At 35.8% G+C, this 17,329-nt stretch overlaps 4 protein-coding genes across 4 annotated transcripts; all 4 read right to left on the bottom strand.

Moving 5' to 3' along the window:
- LOC104708939 (agamous-like MADS-box protein AGL80) lies at positions 3,334-4,294 on the bottom strand. Its single transcript, XM_019232380.1, has 2 exons — positions 3,706-4,294; positions 3,334-3,647 (listed from the first exon to the last, which is right to left on the bottom strand). Exons 1-2 carry the CDS (start codon positions 4,292-4,294, stop codon positions 3,334-3,336), a joined length of 903 nt encoding a protein of 300 aa, XP_019087925.1.
- LOC104792797 (pentatricopeptide repeat-containing protein At2g15630, mitochondrial-like) lies at positions 4,640-6,735 on the bottom strand. Its single transcript, XM_010519022.2, has one exon. It carries the CDS (start codon positions 6,655-6,657, stop codon positions 4,789-4,791), a length of 1,869 nt encoding a protein of 622 aa, XP_010517324.1. The 5' UTR covers positions 6,658-6,735; the 3' UTR covers positions 4,640-4,788.
- Positions 9,686-11,937, bottom strand: LOC104792805 (ferredoxin--nitrite reductase, chloroplastic). Its single transcript, XM_010519034.2, has 4 exons — positions 11,568-11,937; positions 11,097-11,451; positions 10,722-11,010; positions 9,686-10,638 (listed from the first exon to the last, which is right to left on the bottom strand). Exons 1-4 carry the CDS (start codon positions 11,935-11,937, stop codon positions 9,898-9,900), a joined length of 1,755 nt encoding a protein of 584 aa, XP_010517336.1. The 3' UTR covers positions 9,686-9,897.
- LOC104792814 lies at positions 14,888-15,605 on the bottom strand. Its single transcript, XM_010519046.1, has 2 exons — positions 15,229-15,605; positions 14,888-15,143 (listed from the first exon to the last, which is right to left on the bottom strand). Exons 1-2 carry the CDS (start codon positions 15,590-15,592, stop codon positions 15,052-15,054), a joined length of 456 nt encoding a protein of 151 aa, XP_010517348.1. The 5' UTR covers positions 15,593-15,605; the 3' UTR covers positions 14,888-15,051.

The following is a 17,329-nucleotide window of genomic DNA, read 5'->3' on the forward strand; positions in this document are numbered from 1 at the left end:
TAAGGATTTAGCATACCAACCTTGGAGTCTGTTCTTCAACTTATCCCCAATGAAAGCAAGGTGGGCTTAATTTGATCCACTAAAAAAATTTGGCAGCCCTAAATAGGTTCTTGCTCCTCCCTCTATTGCAGTATTTAGAGTCTACTTAACCATATGTTTGACTTCATTAGAGGTTTTCTTCCCAAAAGTTATAGCAGATTTCAAGAAGTTAATCATTTGACCAGATGTCTTACAATATAGCGCCAGGTAATTGAGTATCTCTTCACATTCCTCCTTTGTTGCACGGCTGATGAAAAGGCTATCATCCGTAAACAAGAGGTGTTGGATTGTTGGACACTCCGTGTTAAAACGGAAATCAGTGATGCGAGATTGCATCTGTCGCCTATTCATTAAATGTACCAAAGCCTATGTGCAGATTATGAATAGTAAAAGTGACAAAGAGTCCCCTTGTCAGATTTCTCGCTCTGGTTTAATAAACCTTAATCGCTGCCATTGATTAGAACTGAGAAAGTTACTGAGCGAACACAATACATTTTCCCCTGTACCCATTGAGCATGAAAACCCATCTTGAGGAAGAGATGCTCCAGGAAGTACCACTCAACTCTATCATAGGCTTTCGACATGTCAGACTTGATAGCAATGAAATCTTCATTAAACTTTTTGTTTATTTTAGTGCATGAATTATCTCATGAGCGATCAAGATATTATCTGAGATCAGCCTTCCTGATACAAAAGCACCCTGAGTTTCCGACACCAGTGCTCGCAGACAATGCTTAAGACGAGTGCATAGAACCTTCGAGACTATTTTATACAACACCAAAAAAAGACTTATGGGTCGCATGTCCGACGTCTAGTTTGCATTTGGCTTCTTTGGTATAAGGCATAGTTGCGTATGATTCCATTATTGAGGAAAATTTCCTGTAGTAAAGAAGCCTTGCACCTCAGTAATAACATCTTCTCCTACAATTGAGCAATAACGTCTAAAGAAAGCTCCCGTCCAAACATCAACACATGGAGCATTGTCTCCTTTGATATTGAAAGTTGCTTGCTTAATTTCCTGAGCTGAAATTTTTGTTGTTAGTTGCCTATTCATTTCTTTTGTCACTCGCACTTCCATCCCATCCATCAACTCTCCAAAACTCTTTGGATTCCTCGAGAGGGAATTAGTAGAGTTTATTCTCTTCCAATATGAGAGTGCTATCCTAGATCTTGCCAGAACCTTTGTTACTGTCTTTCCTGAACTTGTACCCCCCCCCCCTCCACTGAGATTATCTCTTCAAACATAAATCTACCTCAAAACTGCACTTCATCTCCAACCAATCTAGTAATTATTGGTCTATGGTTCGAGCCCATAAGATCAAGATATTTTGTGTTTGTTCTTGGTAATAAGTCAATTCATCCACTGTTACCAAAACATCTATCCAAATGACATTGTACCCACACATCTTCCCATCTGCCACCTTAAGAAATTTGATTCCCAAAGCTTGGAACCTCCTTAATCCTGCAGCTTCTTGCCATCGTCCTAAATGGGAAAAAGGAACTCTCTCGGGTCTTGGACCTCCCAATTTCTATGAATTATCCATGATTTCGTTGAAATCCCCTGTACACATCCATGGTTCATATCTTTGTATGCTAATCCGTATGAGCCGCTCCCATACCTCCAATCTTAAGTGTCTTGCCAGATCGCCATAGAAAAAATTTAATGTTCCTTAAGTGATTTTTATATCAATCATCCTCGAGTTTGATTGTAGAACCTCCACTGAGTACATATCTTTCCAAAACAGGGCCAAACCCCCACTTAAACCAACTGGATCCACAATATGGACTTGGTCATACCCCAACCAATCATTAACTCCAAAAACATGATCACTTGAGTTTTATTCTCCAGGAGAAACAAAAAGTCCAAGAAATTTTCACGAAGCATTTCTTTCAGACGTCAAACTATCGAGGTGCTTCCAATTCCTTGGCAGTTCCAATTGGTTATACTCATTGATATGCAGGTGTTTTCTGGAGAACCACCAAACTAGCTTGTCGCGAGTCGCATACAGTCGTTTTATCCAAACCTTCAAACACATCCCTTAAACCGTCACCACTACCTAGATCCCCAACAGAGTCCTCAACCACACTCTCTCTGACAGTCATGTCTTGCTTCATGAGCTTTGCTGAACCTACATTCTCCTTTTCCACCTTCCTTTTAGGGATAGAAATTCCTTGTAATTATATCTAAGAGCTTCTGATCTGAAAACATCATTGTCTGTGACCATATCTTCCCTTTGTACCATGAATGGACTCAGTGAGTCCTCATTCCCCTGGATCTCCACTGTCCTATTTCTTGCCTTTGTACAGCTCTCTGAATTTGTATTTACACCAAGATGTTGGTATTCAAACACCAGAACTTTTCCTTTACTCAGACACTATATTAAAACCGGAGGAGACTCCAACCGCAACAATGAGTTTTGAACACGAGTATCAGACGCAATGGAGTCAAGAGTCATACACAAAATTTGTTCTCTTTGTCCTACTAGTGTAGGATCACCTGAAAATTGATATTTCTTCATCTCTGTTAAAACCTCCGATGTAACCACATTTGATTTAGGGGCAAAACCAGGGGGGACTGATTAGTGGAGAAGTGGGAGGATTGTACCAGCCAGATCCACTGGGAACCGATTATCCCGGGTAGAGATTTTGATTGAAGTCCCCACTTCCTCCCTTTGCTTGGAGATTTTGAAGTATATTTGTCAAATATCCATAGTAACAGATGATTTTGGTGAATCTTATGATATCCCGAGAAATACTCGGAACGTTTTTGCAAACATCTTTCTTTTTAACAACAAAACTATAAATTGATCCCTTCTTTTAGACATTTTTATGAAAATAAAAATAAAAATAATTATAAAAAAAGTTTAAGACACTCATATTGAGTATCACCAATAATGATGCTCTAATCAAAGATATGACCTCTATTTGGGTGTCCCAAAGTTACGTACTAGTTGATCATCATTATAAACAATACTGAAAATGAAATAATTTAATGGTTCATAATTTCACAAACAATCAAACACAATTTCAAATAAAGATCAAAAGTTTTCAAGGTAATCATTATTGAAGCAGAGAAAACATAGTTGAAAAACTTGCATACAAAACTTAAAACATATACCAGCTCTAAATCTAGAAATGTTGATTGTTAACAGATGGCCAAACCTTATTGATATCAAACGACCTCACATCAGCATTATCTTCCTCATCATTACACTCTCCAAAAAAATTTCCATTAAGAGGTGGCTCTTGGTGGGTATCGTTGTTGATTGATACATTGTTGCTCCTCTCGAGAAATTATGAATCGTCGATGCTAACAGTGCTTCCTCCATTTACTCCAAACTCATGGCTCATGAAATCAGAAAGGTGTTGCCTTGGTTGCCTCATAGACATAGTAGGATTATCAAGCATGGCATGATCTTTTAACTGTTGAGAGATTGGCCCATCAAAACCATGAAAGGTCAACATTGGGGACCCAACTGGGGCTATATCCAAATCAGGGTTTTCGTTGCTATTGTTTCCTTGGTATAGAACATGGTCATGGTTTTTGTTGTGAGATATCATACCCATCCTGATCTCTTGGTCGTTTCTTGGCTTAGGCGTTAAAGGATCTGGAAAAAACCCATTTATCAATCAAGTAATGGCTTTGATTTTCCCTTAGTGTATTACCAATGCTAATTATTTTTGTTTCTTCATCAGTCTTCCAAGATCTCTCATCATATCTGGTGTTCCTGGGTTCCTTGAAATGTGCCTCAAATGGAAGAATCGGTGGATAGCGAAGAGGAGAATATTGCACAAATTTTAGCTCTTTCCTGCGAAGTATGATATCATCCCTTGAGAAAGATATCAACGCGAAAATCTCACTTAAGTCAAGATCATCAATTCTTCGACCACGATGCAGTTGCACCATCAGCTGATCAATGACGTAACCCATGTGCTTCTTATTACTCTTCAAGAATTGCTCGTGAACCTTCTCTTTCTTTTCTTTCAGGTATGACTCAAGATTCATCTCTTTTTTCTTATTTTTGATCTCCGGTAAGGAAAAGAAAATTTCGAGGAGACCATGAGCCTTCTCAACAGACGGCCACACCATTGGCTCAACCTCCTTAGGGCTGAACATGATAATGCACGCCATTACATCACACAATATCATAAGTTCTTTTACCTTTTTCATTAACCCTACCCTCTTTTTCTTCAATTTCTCCTCTCTTGATTTCTCATTCTCTACCCATGCGAGTTTTAATTTTTTTATTGCCATGGTCACTCTTTGATTTTGATTTTTTTTACTGTATGTGAAGACACGCAAGAGTTTATTTAAATATTCTTTAAACTTTAAACAAGGAATAAAATCCGTAACACTAGTGCTAGTCAAAAGAAAAAGATACATTGAATAAATTTGAGAAGATGTAAAATTAATTATCATATATTTAACACTATTTAATTTTTATTTTCAAAATCAAACCAATAGAGTAACACTTAAATCCGAATTGAACCATCAACATGTTCTGATCTTTATGTGGTTGTGTTCTATGGAATTAAACTCATTTTACATAAAATTAATTTTACTTCTAAATTTTGCCAAATAGTAGTCATAGTCAATACATAATGAATATGATTTTTAATTCATACTTTTATGATTAGTTAGTGGAACCGCAGATCTTCCTTACTGACTTTTCAGCAGCTAAATATGCATCTCTTATGTAAAAAGATCATGGCCTAAGCTTACAATGGTCTTTAATTTGCCATGACCAATCAATTAGCAGATTTTTCTGCATCCAAATTAGACATTGCCTCAATGACAGAGCAGAAGGAGCTGTCATTAGGAGTAATGCCTTCACTTTTCATTTCCCTTAGTAGCTCCTCTGCGAGTTCACCATCCTGGTTTTTACTCAAACCTTTTAACAAAGCATTGTAGGTGAGAAGAGTAGGATTAAATCCGAGACTCAACATCTCATCCCGAACCATAAAAGCATGCTTTGTATCCCCTTTCTTACTATACCCACTTATTAGAGTGTTGTAACTAATGTGGTCAGGTTTGATTCCTCTTCTCTTCATCTCCCCCATCAGCTCACGAGCTTCCTCAAACTTTCCTTCTCCACAGAGCCCTCGCATCAAGCAATTGTATGTCACATCATCAGGATTGACATTCATCCTGTCCATCTCCTTAAGCAGTGAAAACGCACGGTCCATGTTGCCTGTAGCACAGTGACCATCCATCAAGGTGTTCATCATCACAAGATCAGGCTTCATTCTCATCCCTAGAACTTTCCCAAACAACTCATCGGCCTCCCTAGTTTTATTTCTTCTACAAAGGACATAAATAAGCGACGTATAAGTAAACTGCGTAGGCTGAACTCCATCAGTCAGCATTTCATCGTGCAAAGCAAATGCTTTCTTTGCATCTCCATGCTGGCAATATCCATTAATTAGTATATTGTAAGTAACAGAATCCAATGCAATACCCTTCTCTCTAATCTCCCTTATCAATATTTCAGCAGCTTCTATCTTATTCTCCATGAACAAACCATGAATCAATGTGTTGTAAGTATAAAACGTAGGCTCCATACCTTGTTTCACCATCTCATCCCTATAAGCAAAAGCAGTCTCCAAATCCCCATTGTTACTACAACCACGGATCAAAATATTATAGGAAACAGAGTCCGGAACCAACCCAATCCCTTTCATCTCCCTCAACATCTCAGAGGCTCTTCCTTCATTACACATCCAAGACAGAATCGGATTATATGTCTGCAAATCTGGTTGAAAGCCTTTAGATTTCATTTCATTGATAATCAAACGAGCTCCTTCGATTCGTCCTCTCAGAGAATACCCTTGAACAAGACTGTTGTAAGTGACAATGGTAGGCTTAGTTCCAAAACTCTCCATGATCCATAAAAACTCTTTGGCCTTCTTTAACTTCCCTTCTTTGCACAATGCATTGATCATTATATTGAAAGTGTATACATTTGACTTAATCTCCATCCTATACATATCAGCATAGAAGACCCAAGCACTCTCTGTACGATTCAACCTTGATAACAAACTCAAAATACAGTTACAAGTTTCAGTTTTGAGATCAAAACCTTTCTCCTTCATCAGGTAAAAGCACTCTATAGCTTCATCCACCATTCTCAGTTGACAGCAACATCTAACTAGAAGATCGAAAAGAATCGTGCTTTTCGTCTCCAATCGATCACGGGCAAGCACCAGTTCATCGAAAAGGTCTCTAACTGAGTTCTTATTAAGAGCTTCTTTCAGCAACTGAGTAACGGGTTTGGGAGAAGAGAGCTTAGAGACAACAGCGATGGCTAGACACTGTGTTTGAAAGTCCAGGCGACGCAGATCGATGTGGTTGACGAAGTTGAAGGCTAAATCAGGAGTCTTGACGAGGTTGAGCAGAGTTGTTGATACAAGCCAAGGTGTGAGTTTGTCTGCAAGGTGTTCGACGAAATGCCACTGAGAAGATCTTATCGAGTCGAGCAAAGTATGATAAGTTATCGGCGGTGAATCTGACTCGGTGATTGACGTTAGGGCCAAAGAAGAGATACATGAGGCGGTAGGACAATAGCCGGTGCCGGAAAGAATTGAGATTCGGTGGCGGGGGAATGTGAACCTTCTCATGGCGCAGGGGTAGACGAATTGAAGAGGTTCACGCGGTTTATAACTGATGATGCAATCTTTTGGTCCAATTCGCGGTTTAATTTGGGATTGGTTATTTCATTTTAATGTTGAGGTTGATTCCGAAGTTTTGGTTCAACTTCAAAGTAGATGTAATTACAAAACAAACCGAAATTAATTCAGTACATTTTGGTTTAAAAAGTATCTATTTAGATATACAATTAAAATGATACAACATTTTAATTGATTTTTTGTTAAGTAAATTATATAAACTTTTGCTTAAATATTTTAAAAATAATTTTATTAATATAGTAGTTCCGTAGCTTGTGGCATCCTCGTCATTATTTAATAATATAATTTATTTAATATTTTATAATAGTTAGAAGGTTACATCAATAGTGAATAAGACAAATATGGAATTAAAAACATGTCAACAAATACATTACTAACCATAAAAGTCAATGATGAATAAGTGAAATTACACCTGCTTTTATACGAGAGCCTTATTATTGGCTAACAAATAATTAAAATCTGTTAGTTTTGATTTTCATAATCAGTCTCGATCTAATGAAATTGTCATTCTTTTTTTTTTTTTGGACAAAAATATACTTCATTCGTTCAAGCCAAAACAAATACAAAGAAGCAAACATCAACTTTATAGTTGGATACAACAAAGATCAATACTAGAACTCTTTCAAGAGACTGATAGGTAACATAGATAGAGTAAAACGACCATAGATCCATACATCGGAGACAAGAACAAGATAGCAGCTTGTCACAAGCGATTGAATAGTGAGTCGAAACCAATTCCACGAAGATTTTGGGAGATTGTTGAATGGTCACATTCCAAATAGGAGATAGTGACGTTGATAAGGGATCCTTGGCCTTGGTCAGGAAGGAGGTCGAAGGTCTAGCAAATGTTCTTTCTATTGAAGAGGATAGTTGCAACAAAGGTTTCTTAGACGGATAAAAAGGTTTTGGGATTAGTACTAGAACACTAAGATTTTCTTTCACGAGGATTAGATGATTGTATTTGTCTAAACTAACTATTGGTTTCAACACAAAGTGAGGAAGGAGTCTTCGGCCATTCTCAACAAGGAAGTGAAGCAGCAATAAATTAGGGTTTGACAGCTAAATAAGTAGAGCAAACCTGGGTCAGCTTGTTGTAGAGGCCATATCCATAAGATCATTGTTGGACCGAGAAAGATAAATCAGTGGGCCAGAAAGTGATGGGCCTACCACAAAGGAGAAACCCAACTTAGCAATTAGGGTTTTGCCTTGTGCTTACTGCCTTTTCAACGGAACGAGCGGCTGTAAACTGTCCCGATTTAAAGTCACCAACGGCAACTGATCGGAGACGGAGGCCTCCGTCGGATATGAGGAGAGGTTGGATCTTGACAGAGTAGTTGTTGGAAAGGATCTGAAGCGTCCAATTGAATGGGTGATAACTCTCACCATCTTTCTCGAGTAAATGCATTCGGAGAAGCCTAAGCTTCCCGTCCAGAAGAGAGAACCGTCGTGTGCCGTCGACAACTCCACCGAACATGGCACATCTGATGGTCCAAGAGGGATGCCTCCTGCCATCAACGAAGTCCGGTGTGAGCGTTCTTCTGGGGACTTGGATCAGATTTGTAGGTATATGGTTGAGCGAAGAGAGTATGATTCACCTTGAAGCTTGCAACGCTTGAATAAAAAAATTGCCCTCATAGAAGTTGTGAACAGAGATGGAGATGGGAGGGCAAACGCCGGACCCCATTGTCTTCTGCCGTCGTTGAGGGACAAAGAGGGAAGGAAGGAAGGTTTGTGGTGGTTGAGACAAGGTTTGCAAGGATAACAATGAAGCTGAATGCATCGGAAACCAACTAAGAATAGCAAACACTAAACAAAGCAAGTAGATCAGAGGAGCAAACTCCCGACGCCGGCGTTTTGCGCCACCTCTGGCGTCAGAAACCATGTTCGGAGAGAGTTTCTCGATAGTTGTGTCTGGAAAAAAAAATCTACGTCTAAAGCAAACTCAATTAATAATCTATTTTGCCAATAACACATGAAATTGTCATTCTTAGTTATCATTTTCGTGATGACTTTCTAATCGTTTAAAGCTACTAATGATACTCAATATATATATATATATATATATAAAGTTTAATCAATTTGTTACGTCTATGTAAATATGATTTTCTTAAATCGTGTGTTAATCTAACACCAAAATATATTTGTCATTGTTTATATCTTGGTATTTTTTTATGAAGATTGTTTCTAAGAGTTTGGGGGATTTAACAAAGATGGCTAAAAACTGAGATAGATGATTACTGAGAAATTGAGATAGATAGATGATTTTGGGGAGATTTATGTTTCCAACAATGAACGTTTTAACCATGAGATAATATTAGTTGTCAATTAGAAAAGAAAATCATCACACATGATCAAAACGTCTTTAAAACTGAAATTAGATAATCATCTTTTTCACGTCTAAAGAAAATAAAAATTTTAATTATGTATGAGATTCATACATAAACAAATATATTTCTAATAATTTTAGTTTTTTAGTATTTACAAATTTTTCTCTTTGCTAATTATGCTTTCTTGTCTTTTATTTATTTTTAATACTAAGTACAATATAAGTTTGATATGATGCACATATTATTTTGATATGAAAGTTATGTCTTATTAATATTTTTTTTTTTGCACCAAATATGTCTTATCCATTAACAGGAAGTACAAGATTCAAATCTGATTTTAAATCCGATTTTCTGATTATGTAATATAAAGCTAAATTGTATTATAAGATGTAGTGCGTGAAATTTAAATTCGGTGAAAAAAATACCAAATAAAATATAAAATCAATATGCAATGTGTTACTTATTTTTCAACTAGTTTTAACTAGTTTTAAATATATTTTGTCTACCCACGTAAATAGTGTTTTATAAATTGTAGTATTAATTTAATTTTGGTTACTATATTTGATTTGGCTTTGATTTAAGTGATTAGGTCAATTAATTAAATCAAATGTGTAGGTTGCATCAAGACAGAATTACGGTAAAGAATCATAATTTATACTACATTAATAAAAACTAGATATTACAAAACAACCAAGGACAATGTTACAAAGTTACAACAAAGGGGAGCTACAAAACCCAAAATTATGGGCACAAATACAAGTATCAAGTATCAAAGTCTCAAACCAGTGAGAGAACCATTCATAGGCCTCTTTGACTTATTAAGAATCCCAATAGCCTTTTTGAATCAATCTTCATTCTCTTCTCTCTCTCTAGGCACGGCACCAAACTCTTTGATTAGGATCTCAGCCACCAATGGAACCAAATCCGTGACACGAACACCTTTCTTATAGATCTCTCCTATATGCGAGTCACTTCCTATACGTCCCCCGACATACACATCGGCTCCCTCAACTGGCTTTCCTTCATCACCACGTGTCAAGCATCCCATAAACCCGATATCTGCAACTTGGACTTGTCCGCAAGTGTTGGGACATCCTGTCCAATGCATCCTTATCGGTCTTGGCACAGATACAAGTCTCTCTACTTCTTCTGTCACTTTTAAAGCTCTTAGTTTTGTCTCGATGATAGCTTGTCCACAAAACTGGTTACCAGTACAAGCAACTAAGCCTTTCATAAGGATAGATGGCTCAGGTGAGAACCTGTTCTTGAGAAACGGCTCTTGAAGCAAAGCTTCAGTTTTCGAGGTTTCCACATTTGGGATAATGATGTTTTGCTCTACCGTGAGTCTAAGCTCCCCTGAGCCGTAGGTGTCAGCTAACCGAGCAAGCTCATCCATGTCATCAGCTTGTAGCCTACCAACCGGAACATGAAGGCCAATGAAGCTAAGACCTTCTTGTTTCTGAGGGTGGACTCCAAAATAGTCTCTCCTCTCCCATTGTTTATTCACAAGATCCTCTGAAGATCCTCTCTCAAGTTTCCCATTTGGCATTCTCTTCTCTACTTCAGCTCTAAATCCTTCAACACCCTATACATTTTCGTTTGCAGACAAAATCAACAATCAATAACTTCAAAACAAGTAAATGATTGCAAGAAGAAGAATGTACTTACAAGTTCATCGATAAGCCACATCATTCTTGTCTTCTGTCGGCTTCCTCGAGTTCCAAGATCTCTGTAGGCCTCTAGAACAGCTTTGCAGAGTGGAAGAACATCATCAGCAGGTACCCAAGCATCAAGAGGAATAGCTTCTTCACATCTTTTGGGACTAAAGAATCCTCCAACAAGCAAATTGAATCCAAACCGGCCATCTTTAGTGGCAGGCATGTACGCTAGATCATTGATATGTGGATGCTCATAGAGATCATGAGTCCCCACCACACACACATTCCACTTTCTTGGCCTGCAATTAAACAAAAACAAAAACCCTTTTAGCTAATACATTCACATACTCAATCTTAGCATCAACAACCCAAAAATGTAACTCACAAGTTGGTGAAATCTGGATTGCCTTGAGAATTAGCAGTGATAAACTGAGAAAGAAGATTCGTGTAAGGCCTAGTATCAACAATCTCCTCCGGGTCAATCCCAGCTATAGGATTCCCAACAGGGTTCCTAACATTATCCATTCCACTTTGAAGACTCGTTAACCCGACAGAAGCAAGACCTTTCAAGATCTCAGGCACATCAGGCAACACAACACCACGGATCTGCCAGTTCTGTCTAGTTGTCACATCAGCACAACCATCTACACCATACTTCCTAATCACACTCGCTAAATACCGAGTCTGTGCACTTGTAGTCACACCATTTGGTAACTTCAACCTCATCATAAACTTACCATCTGCAACAACAACACCAAAAATAGATAAATCCAAATGTACTAAAGATTAAGAGTAAAGACAAAACCTTTCCACTATTAGATCCCACAACTCAAAAACAGAGGATTAGAGAACATACACTGATGCTTTCTACGGTGGAAGAGACCAAGCCACTTGAGTCTAACATCAATATCATCTTTAGAAGACTTTTCACTATCAAGCTCTTCCATTGACTTCTTAGCAAGCTCTTCAATACCATTCTCCATAAACAGCTTCATTGGCTCTCTCTCGATCTTAACCTTCTCCTGAGGATTGATCCCTTTGCGAAACTTCTCCTTGAGAATATAAAACCCATCTTTCAACTCAACCCTTGGCTCAAGCCGATCTGCGTCGACGGATGCGGTGGATTCGGCAGGAGCGGTGGTCTGAGCTGCAGCGACAAGAACGGATCTTTTGGGTTTGGAAGAAGGGAGGAGAGGAGCTGTGAAAGTGAGAGAGAAAGAAGTCATGGCGGAAGAAGGAGGTAGGAGAAGGTTTGAGACGTGCGGCCATTTTTGTAGAGGGAAGAGATGAGCTCTTGAGTAATCCAAAGGGTCAAGTCTCTCTGAATCGCGTATGTTGTGAGGATGAAACAGACACTTGTGATTTCTCTCTTTGTTTTTTATTCTTTTTGAAAAATATATTTAAAATTTTGTATTATTAATAATATAATTTATTCACTTCGTCCATTGACTTTGTGTCAATATACTAATTAGCACTTTTTCCTTTAATGATGAGTACTCCACATGAGATATTATTTGATGCTTCGATCTTTAATAATATTTTTTCTTATCTTATATCTCAAACATAAAATGTTACAAAAAATCATATAGAAATTTTAATAATAATATAACGTCGAAATTCAAAGGCGCAATACATTTTTTTTTTAAAAGATTGAATAATAATCGAGTTTAAATGAATATGATTTACTACAGTCTTTTACCAAAAAAATGTGTCTATGTGCTCATTAGGGATTTATAAAAGGTTTATGATTCAATGATTAGAGAAGATTCAAGGCTGATGTGCTCATAAGATTTAAAGTAAAAATGATTTATCACAAAATATCACAAGGTAGAAAAAAATAAAAGTGTTGATTAAACAACTAAGACAAGTTGTGAAGCAGCATCTCAATCTAGTCGTGTGTGGTATTATGAATGGACTACTTTGAATAAACAAATGATATATCTATTGTTAATTAGGTATTAGTCATAGGCGTTCTTTAGCGTTATTCTAGAGACATGAACCAAACATCATCGCAACGTCTTCTTTCTTGACAACACCAAAACGTTAACATTGTTTATTTTCTCATACTTCTGCCTTTAGATTATTTGCACTATGCATGTGACTTCGGTTCTTTGGTTTGGTTGATTCGATTAACCGAGAAGATTAAAGACATGTCGAATTTTTATTATTTTTTTTTTCTAAAACAGACATGTCGAAATTATCTATAAATGAAAATATTCGGCTCAGTTCACGATTAATTTTGGTTCTGAATTTCAAAAACAAAATTCTGGTTAATTTCTATTATTTTTGATTAAATTCGAGTTTTTGAGTTATATTTGGTTTGATTCGATTCAGGTATTAGTGAAAATCGGTCTTAATTAGTGCTTTCGACCCAAATCTATTTCTCAGAAAGGAAATGATTATGTTGGTATAACTATTAAGGATTGAAAGAAAAATAAAATTTAGGTTTGTGTCATCCAAATTTTATCACTTAGGAATTAAAAAATAGCTAGTGGCTCTTGTAGCTATTAAAATCTTAAGGACATAACATATGACTTCTCAGGACGTCTAAATAACAAAAGAAACAAGTTGAGAAAGACCCTTCCCCGGTTCGGCCTAAGCCGCCAGCCATTCATCAATCCAAATTTATTCTCCACCGCTACTCCCACGTGTGGCTTCCACACTCCCTCCTCTCTCCTGGCTACTAAAATATCTCTATCACATCTTTTGGAATAATCTGACCACGTGAATATCCATAAATCAAAACTTGACCAAACATAAAATCTATAGAGAGCCTCAAGACTATATTATACACATCTCTACGTTTCGGTGTTTTATTATCTGGATTAATGTTCGAGTAGTAGAGTTAGACCATTCTCTAGGAGGCCCAAATAGTCTCCCCTGATATGCCCAATGCAATTATATGAAATAAATGCCACTTGAAAGTTTAAAGAAACTCTTGGTTCAAAAAAAAAAAAAAAAAAAAAANTTTGGAATAATCTGACCACGTGAATATCCATAAATCAAAACTTGACCAAACATAAAATCTATAGAGAGCCTCAAGACTATATTATACACATCTCTACGTTTCGGTGTTTTATTATCTGGATTAATGTTCGAGTAGTAGAGTTAGACCATTCTCTAGGAGGCCCAAATAGTCTCCCCTGATATGCCCAATGCAATTATATGAAATAAATGCCACTTGAAAGTTTAAAGAAACTCTTGGTTAAAAAAAAAAAAAAAAAAAAGAAAGTTTAAAGAAACCTAAATGCAGAATTGAATAAGCATCTCAAATAAAATACTTCTCTGCAACCAAAGCCAAGTTTCATTAATTAAGTCATTAAGACAGCAATACTAGCTCCCCAAAATACAATTTTGGAGCATTTGGCGTAAAAGTTCCTAAAGGATTATACAATTTTTTTTATTTTAAAAATTATGATTGAAAATTATATTATTTCTATCCAATTTAAATTTCTTCTTTTAAATTTTAATTTATTTTTTAATTTTCAGACTTTTCAGACATTTGATTTTTTTTAATTAATAAACTTTTATTCCGTTACTAAAAATATATTAATATAATAGTGACAACTTAACAGTAACTATTTGATATTATAGCGATGTATAGTAATCACTCGTTAACCAGTTGTGATACAATATAATTAATCGTTTATGATCAACAATCGTCATTAATATTTGTGATTTATGAATTAACGATAACGGTATTTTGTCATTATACTTTTTGTCATTTATGTAATGTATATTCCTACGTCAAATAAGATTTGATGTATATGTCCAAAAAGATTATGTTTTGGAAAATTTTATAGTTAATATTGAATAGAAAATATAAAGAAGAAAAATCATTGAAAAAATTATTATATGAGTTATATATTTCATAAAATTAAAACGAAGTTTAAAGTACAGTACATAATTAATTATTCCTGATCGGTAATCATCATTAATATTTGTGATTTGTGAATTAGAGCTAACGGTATTTTGTCGTGATATTCTTTTATCATCTCTGTACTTTATATTCCTAATTCCGCAAATAAGAAATATTGTCTATGTACGAAAAAAAATTATGATAATTTTATAAATATTGAATATATAAAATAATGAAAAAGTTATATGTAAATTTTATATTCCATAATATTAATATGAACGTTGAAACAAAACAACAACAATATAATTAAGGTTTTTTTAACTCACATTAAGTTTGACCGTACTAGATATTGTCTTATCCTGAGTACTTCACAAATCTCACTTGACTTAGACTAACGGTTGAATACAAACATTAATTGAACACTTTGTTATATTACAAAAGTGCCATTCTTCGGACTTAACTAGAAGAAACTCTTATTTCATCAATTTGGTTTGCCGGAGGAGTGCCTCGCCGAACACGCGACCACCTTAGCCCATTGTTTCAGCTTCTTCTTCATCATCTTTCCATCATCACCTTTTCAAAATTAACTTACTTAAAATCAAACAAACGAAAAAAAAGAAAAGAAGAAGTGATTCAAAAAAAAAACTGACATATACACCTTTGTTGACAATAGTCATGGTGCTAGAGTTGCTGACGTGAGGTTCCGACGCTGATGACGAGGTCCGAGACAAATGGTTGTTGTACTGTCTGTGAATTGCGGTGTACAAATCCAGAGCTGGGATTGTTTTGGAGAGCCTCGGACTAAAATCAGGAGAATCTGGCTCAAACCCAAACCCTAGGTCGAAGCAGCCTTTAAGCTCCTCGATATCGTCGTTTGTGATGCAGCTCTTGCTGCGACGAAGGCGATCAGATGGATGCCTCTTCTTCATCCGCAGCCAAGCCTCGTCGCGGTTTACCTCCGCTGGCAAAGACTGTTGCTTCATCAGAGGTTTTGGCGGCTGTGGCTGGTTGTGGTTCGACATTGTAGCTGCTAGGTTTTTCTTTTGGTCTTTTGAGTGTATAAGAACCACTTCATATGAGGCTATATAAACTCTATTAGTCGTATAAGACTAATATAATATTGTTTATTGAAACGCTTATTCAATTTACTATATCATATACGACTCATTTATCACCACACATTTCCATATAATTTAGTAGAAACTCTATTAACCGTGCTGCTATGGAAAAAGCTTGATATATTTAACAATACTATTTAATTTCGTAATTAGATATCACAATATGCATTAAAAAATAGCTAGATGTTACAATCATCAAACACATAACAATTTATAAATACTGTATATATGTTTGTAATATGTTTTTGATTATTGATAGAAAATGTGTTCTTATTAGAATTTGTTAACTCTCCAAAACCAGAACTCTTCAATCCCATTTTTGGCTGTTCCGTAATCTGCTAGTTTAAAAATGAAAGAAGAGGAGGGACATCTTTTAGTTTTCGGGAATCATTATGGCTTAGAAGTATGAGAGAAGAGGAAAATACACTTGGGTAAGAAGAAATAAATTAATAAACAAAGGCACTTCTGGCTTTGAAAAATAGAAAGCATTTTAATTTTTTTTTTTAACAAACAAACTCTTATATTGAGAAAAAGAAAAACAAAATAACTTAATAAGAAAAAATAAATAAAAGTAATTAGAGGCTTGTATTGGGCTTGGAATTGGAAGTATTAATGGGTTATAATTAGTAACAAAAAAAAGTAGGTTGAATTCTAAAACGGAAATTGTAAACCAAAGAATACATTAAGGCTGGTGTATGGAACTAAGGATTTTAAGAGATTTTGGAATATTTTTAAATCCCATATTATTTAATTGATGATCTTTTAAAATCATTTGAAATCCTATGTTATTCAATGTGAAATTTATAAAAATTATTTACAATCTCTTGTTATTCAATCAATAATTTATAAATCTCATTTCAAATCTACTGTTATTCAAAAAATCACAAATTTTTTTTAAAAAATCTATTGAATGTGATTTTAGGAGATTTTTGTAACTTTTTTAGTTCAAAAATATGTTTTACAAAATCACACATTTAAAGGTGAAATTTCAAACTATTTCTTCGATATACAAAAAAAAAAAAACTTCTTCGACACCGGCAATTTTTTTTACAAAACGCCCTCTCTCTTTCTATCTTTCTATCTTTCTCTCTTTCTCTCTTTCTCACTTCTCTCTTCTCTCTTCTCTCTTTACTCTGGAAAAATCCTAAAATTTGTTGATGTGTAATTGAGTTCATCTTCTGTGTTTGACATGGGCTGCGCCCAATATGCCACTCGGTCCAACAAGACATATTAATTTTATTTGGCCCGATATAATTGGGAGAAAGTCACTAACACTCCGCAGAGGGCAATCTCGGGAATTCACAACGAAAACCCTAGAGTCGCCTATAAATAGCTCAAGACATTTATTGACAACCTCATTCTGATTCTCGGACATTACCCAGAGAGCAATACTTCACATCGAAAACAGAGTTTATTGCCTTTTGTAATTCGTTTCCATCTTTGAGATAGTCATTTTTCTGGTCGTCAGCTTGCCTGTAAGCTGACGAACTCTCACTCTTTGTAATTGACGACCTCATTTTGTTAATAAAGGACTTGCTCAATTCTTTCCCCGCAAAATCTTATTTATTAGTATTGTGCAATCTCCGGTACAAACATTCTGCAGGAATCAATGGATGGTATCTGGAACTTTATCATAGACAA

Source organism: Camelina sativa, chromosome 1 (assembly GCF_000633955.1).
Source record: "Camelina sativa cultivar DH55 chromosome 1, Cs, whole genome shotgun sequence".
Taxonomy (NCBI): domain Eukaryota; kingdom Viridiplantae; phylum Streptophyta; class Magnoliopsida; order Brassicales; family Brassicaceae; genus Camelina; species Camelina sativa.

Bases quoted from the DNA above. Each gene is read 5' to 3' on its own strand.
- LOC104708939 (XM_019232380.1), bottom strand. From the start codon at position 4,294: ATGGCAATAAAAAAATTAAAACTCGCATGGGTAGAGAATGAGAAATCA. The intron at 3,648-3,705 runs GTAATACACTAA...GGTTTTTTCCAG, and splicing joins AACAAAAATAATTAGCATTG to ATCCTTTAACGCCTAAGCCA.
- LOC104792797 (XM_010519022.2), bottom strand. From the start codon at position 6,657: ATGAGAAGGTTCACATTCCCCCGCCACCGAATCTCAATTCTTTCCGGC.
- LOC104792805 (XM_010519034.2), bottom strand. From the start codon at position 11,937: ATGACTTCTTTCTCTCTCACTTTCACAGCTCCTCTCCTCCCTTCTTCC. The intron at 11,452-11,567 runs GTATGTTCTCTA...TTGTTGTTGCAG, and splicing joins CCACCGTAGAAAGCATCAGT to ATGGTAAGTTTATGATGAGG. The intron at 11,011-11,096 runs GTGAGTTACATT...GTTTAATTGCAG, and splicing joins AATCCAGATTTCACCAACTT to GCCAAGAAAGTGGAATGTGT.
- LOC104792814 (XM_010519046.1), bottom strand. From the start codon at position 15,592: ATGTCGAACCACAACCAGCCACAGCCGCCAAAACCTCTGATGAAGCAA. The intron at 15,144-15,228 runs GTGTATATGTCA...AATTTTGAAAAG, and splicing joins CATGACTATTGTCAACAAAG to GTGATGATGGAAAGATGATG.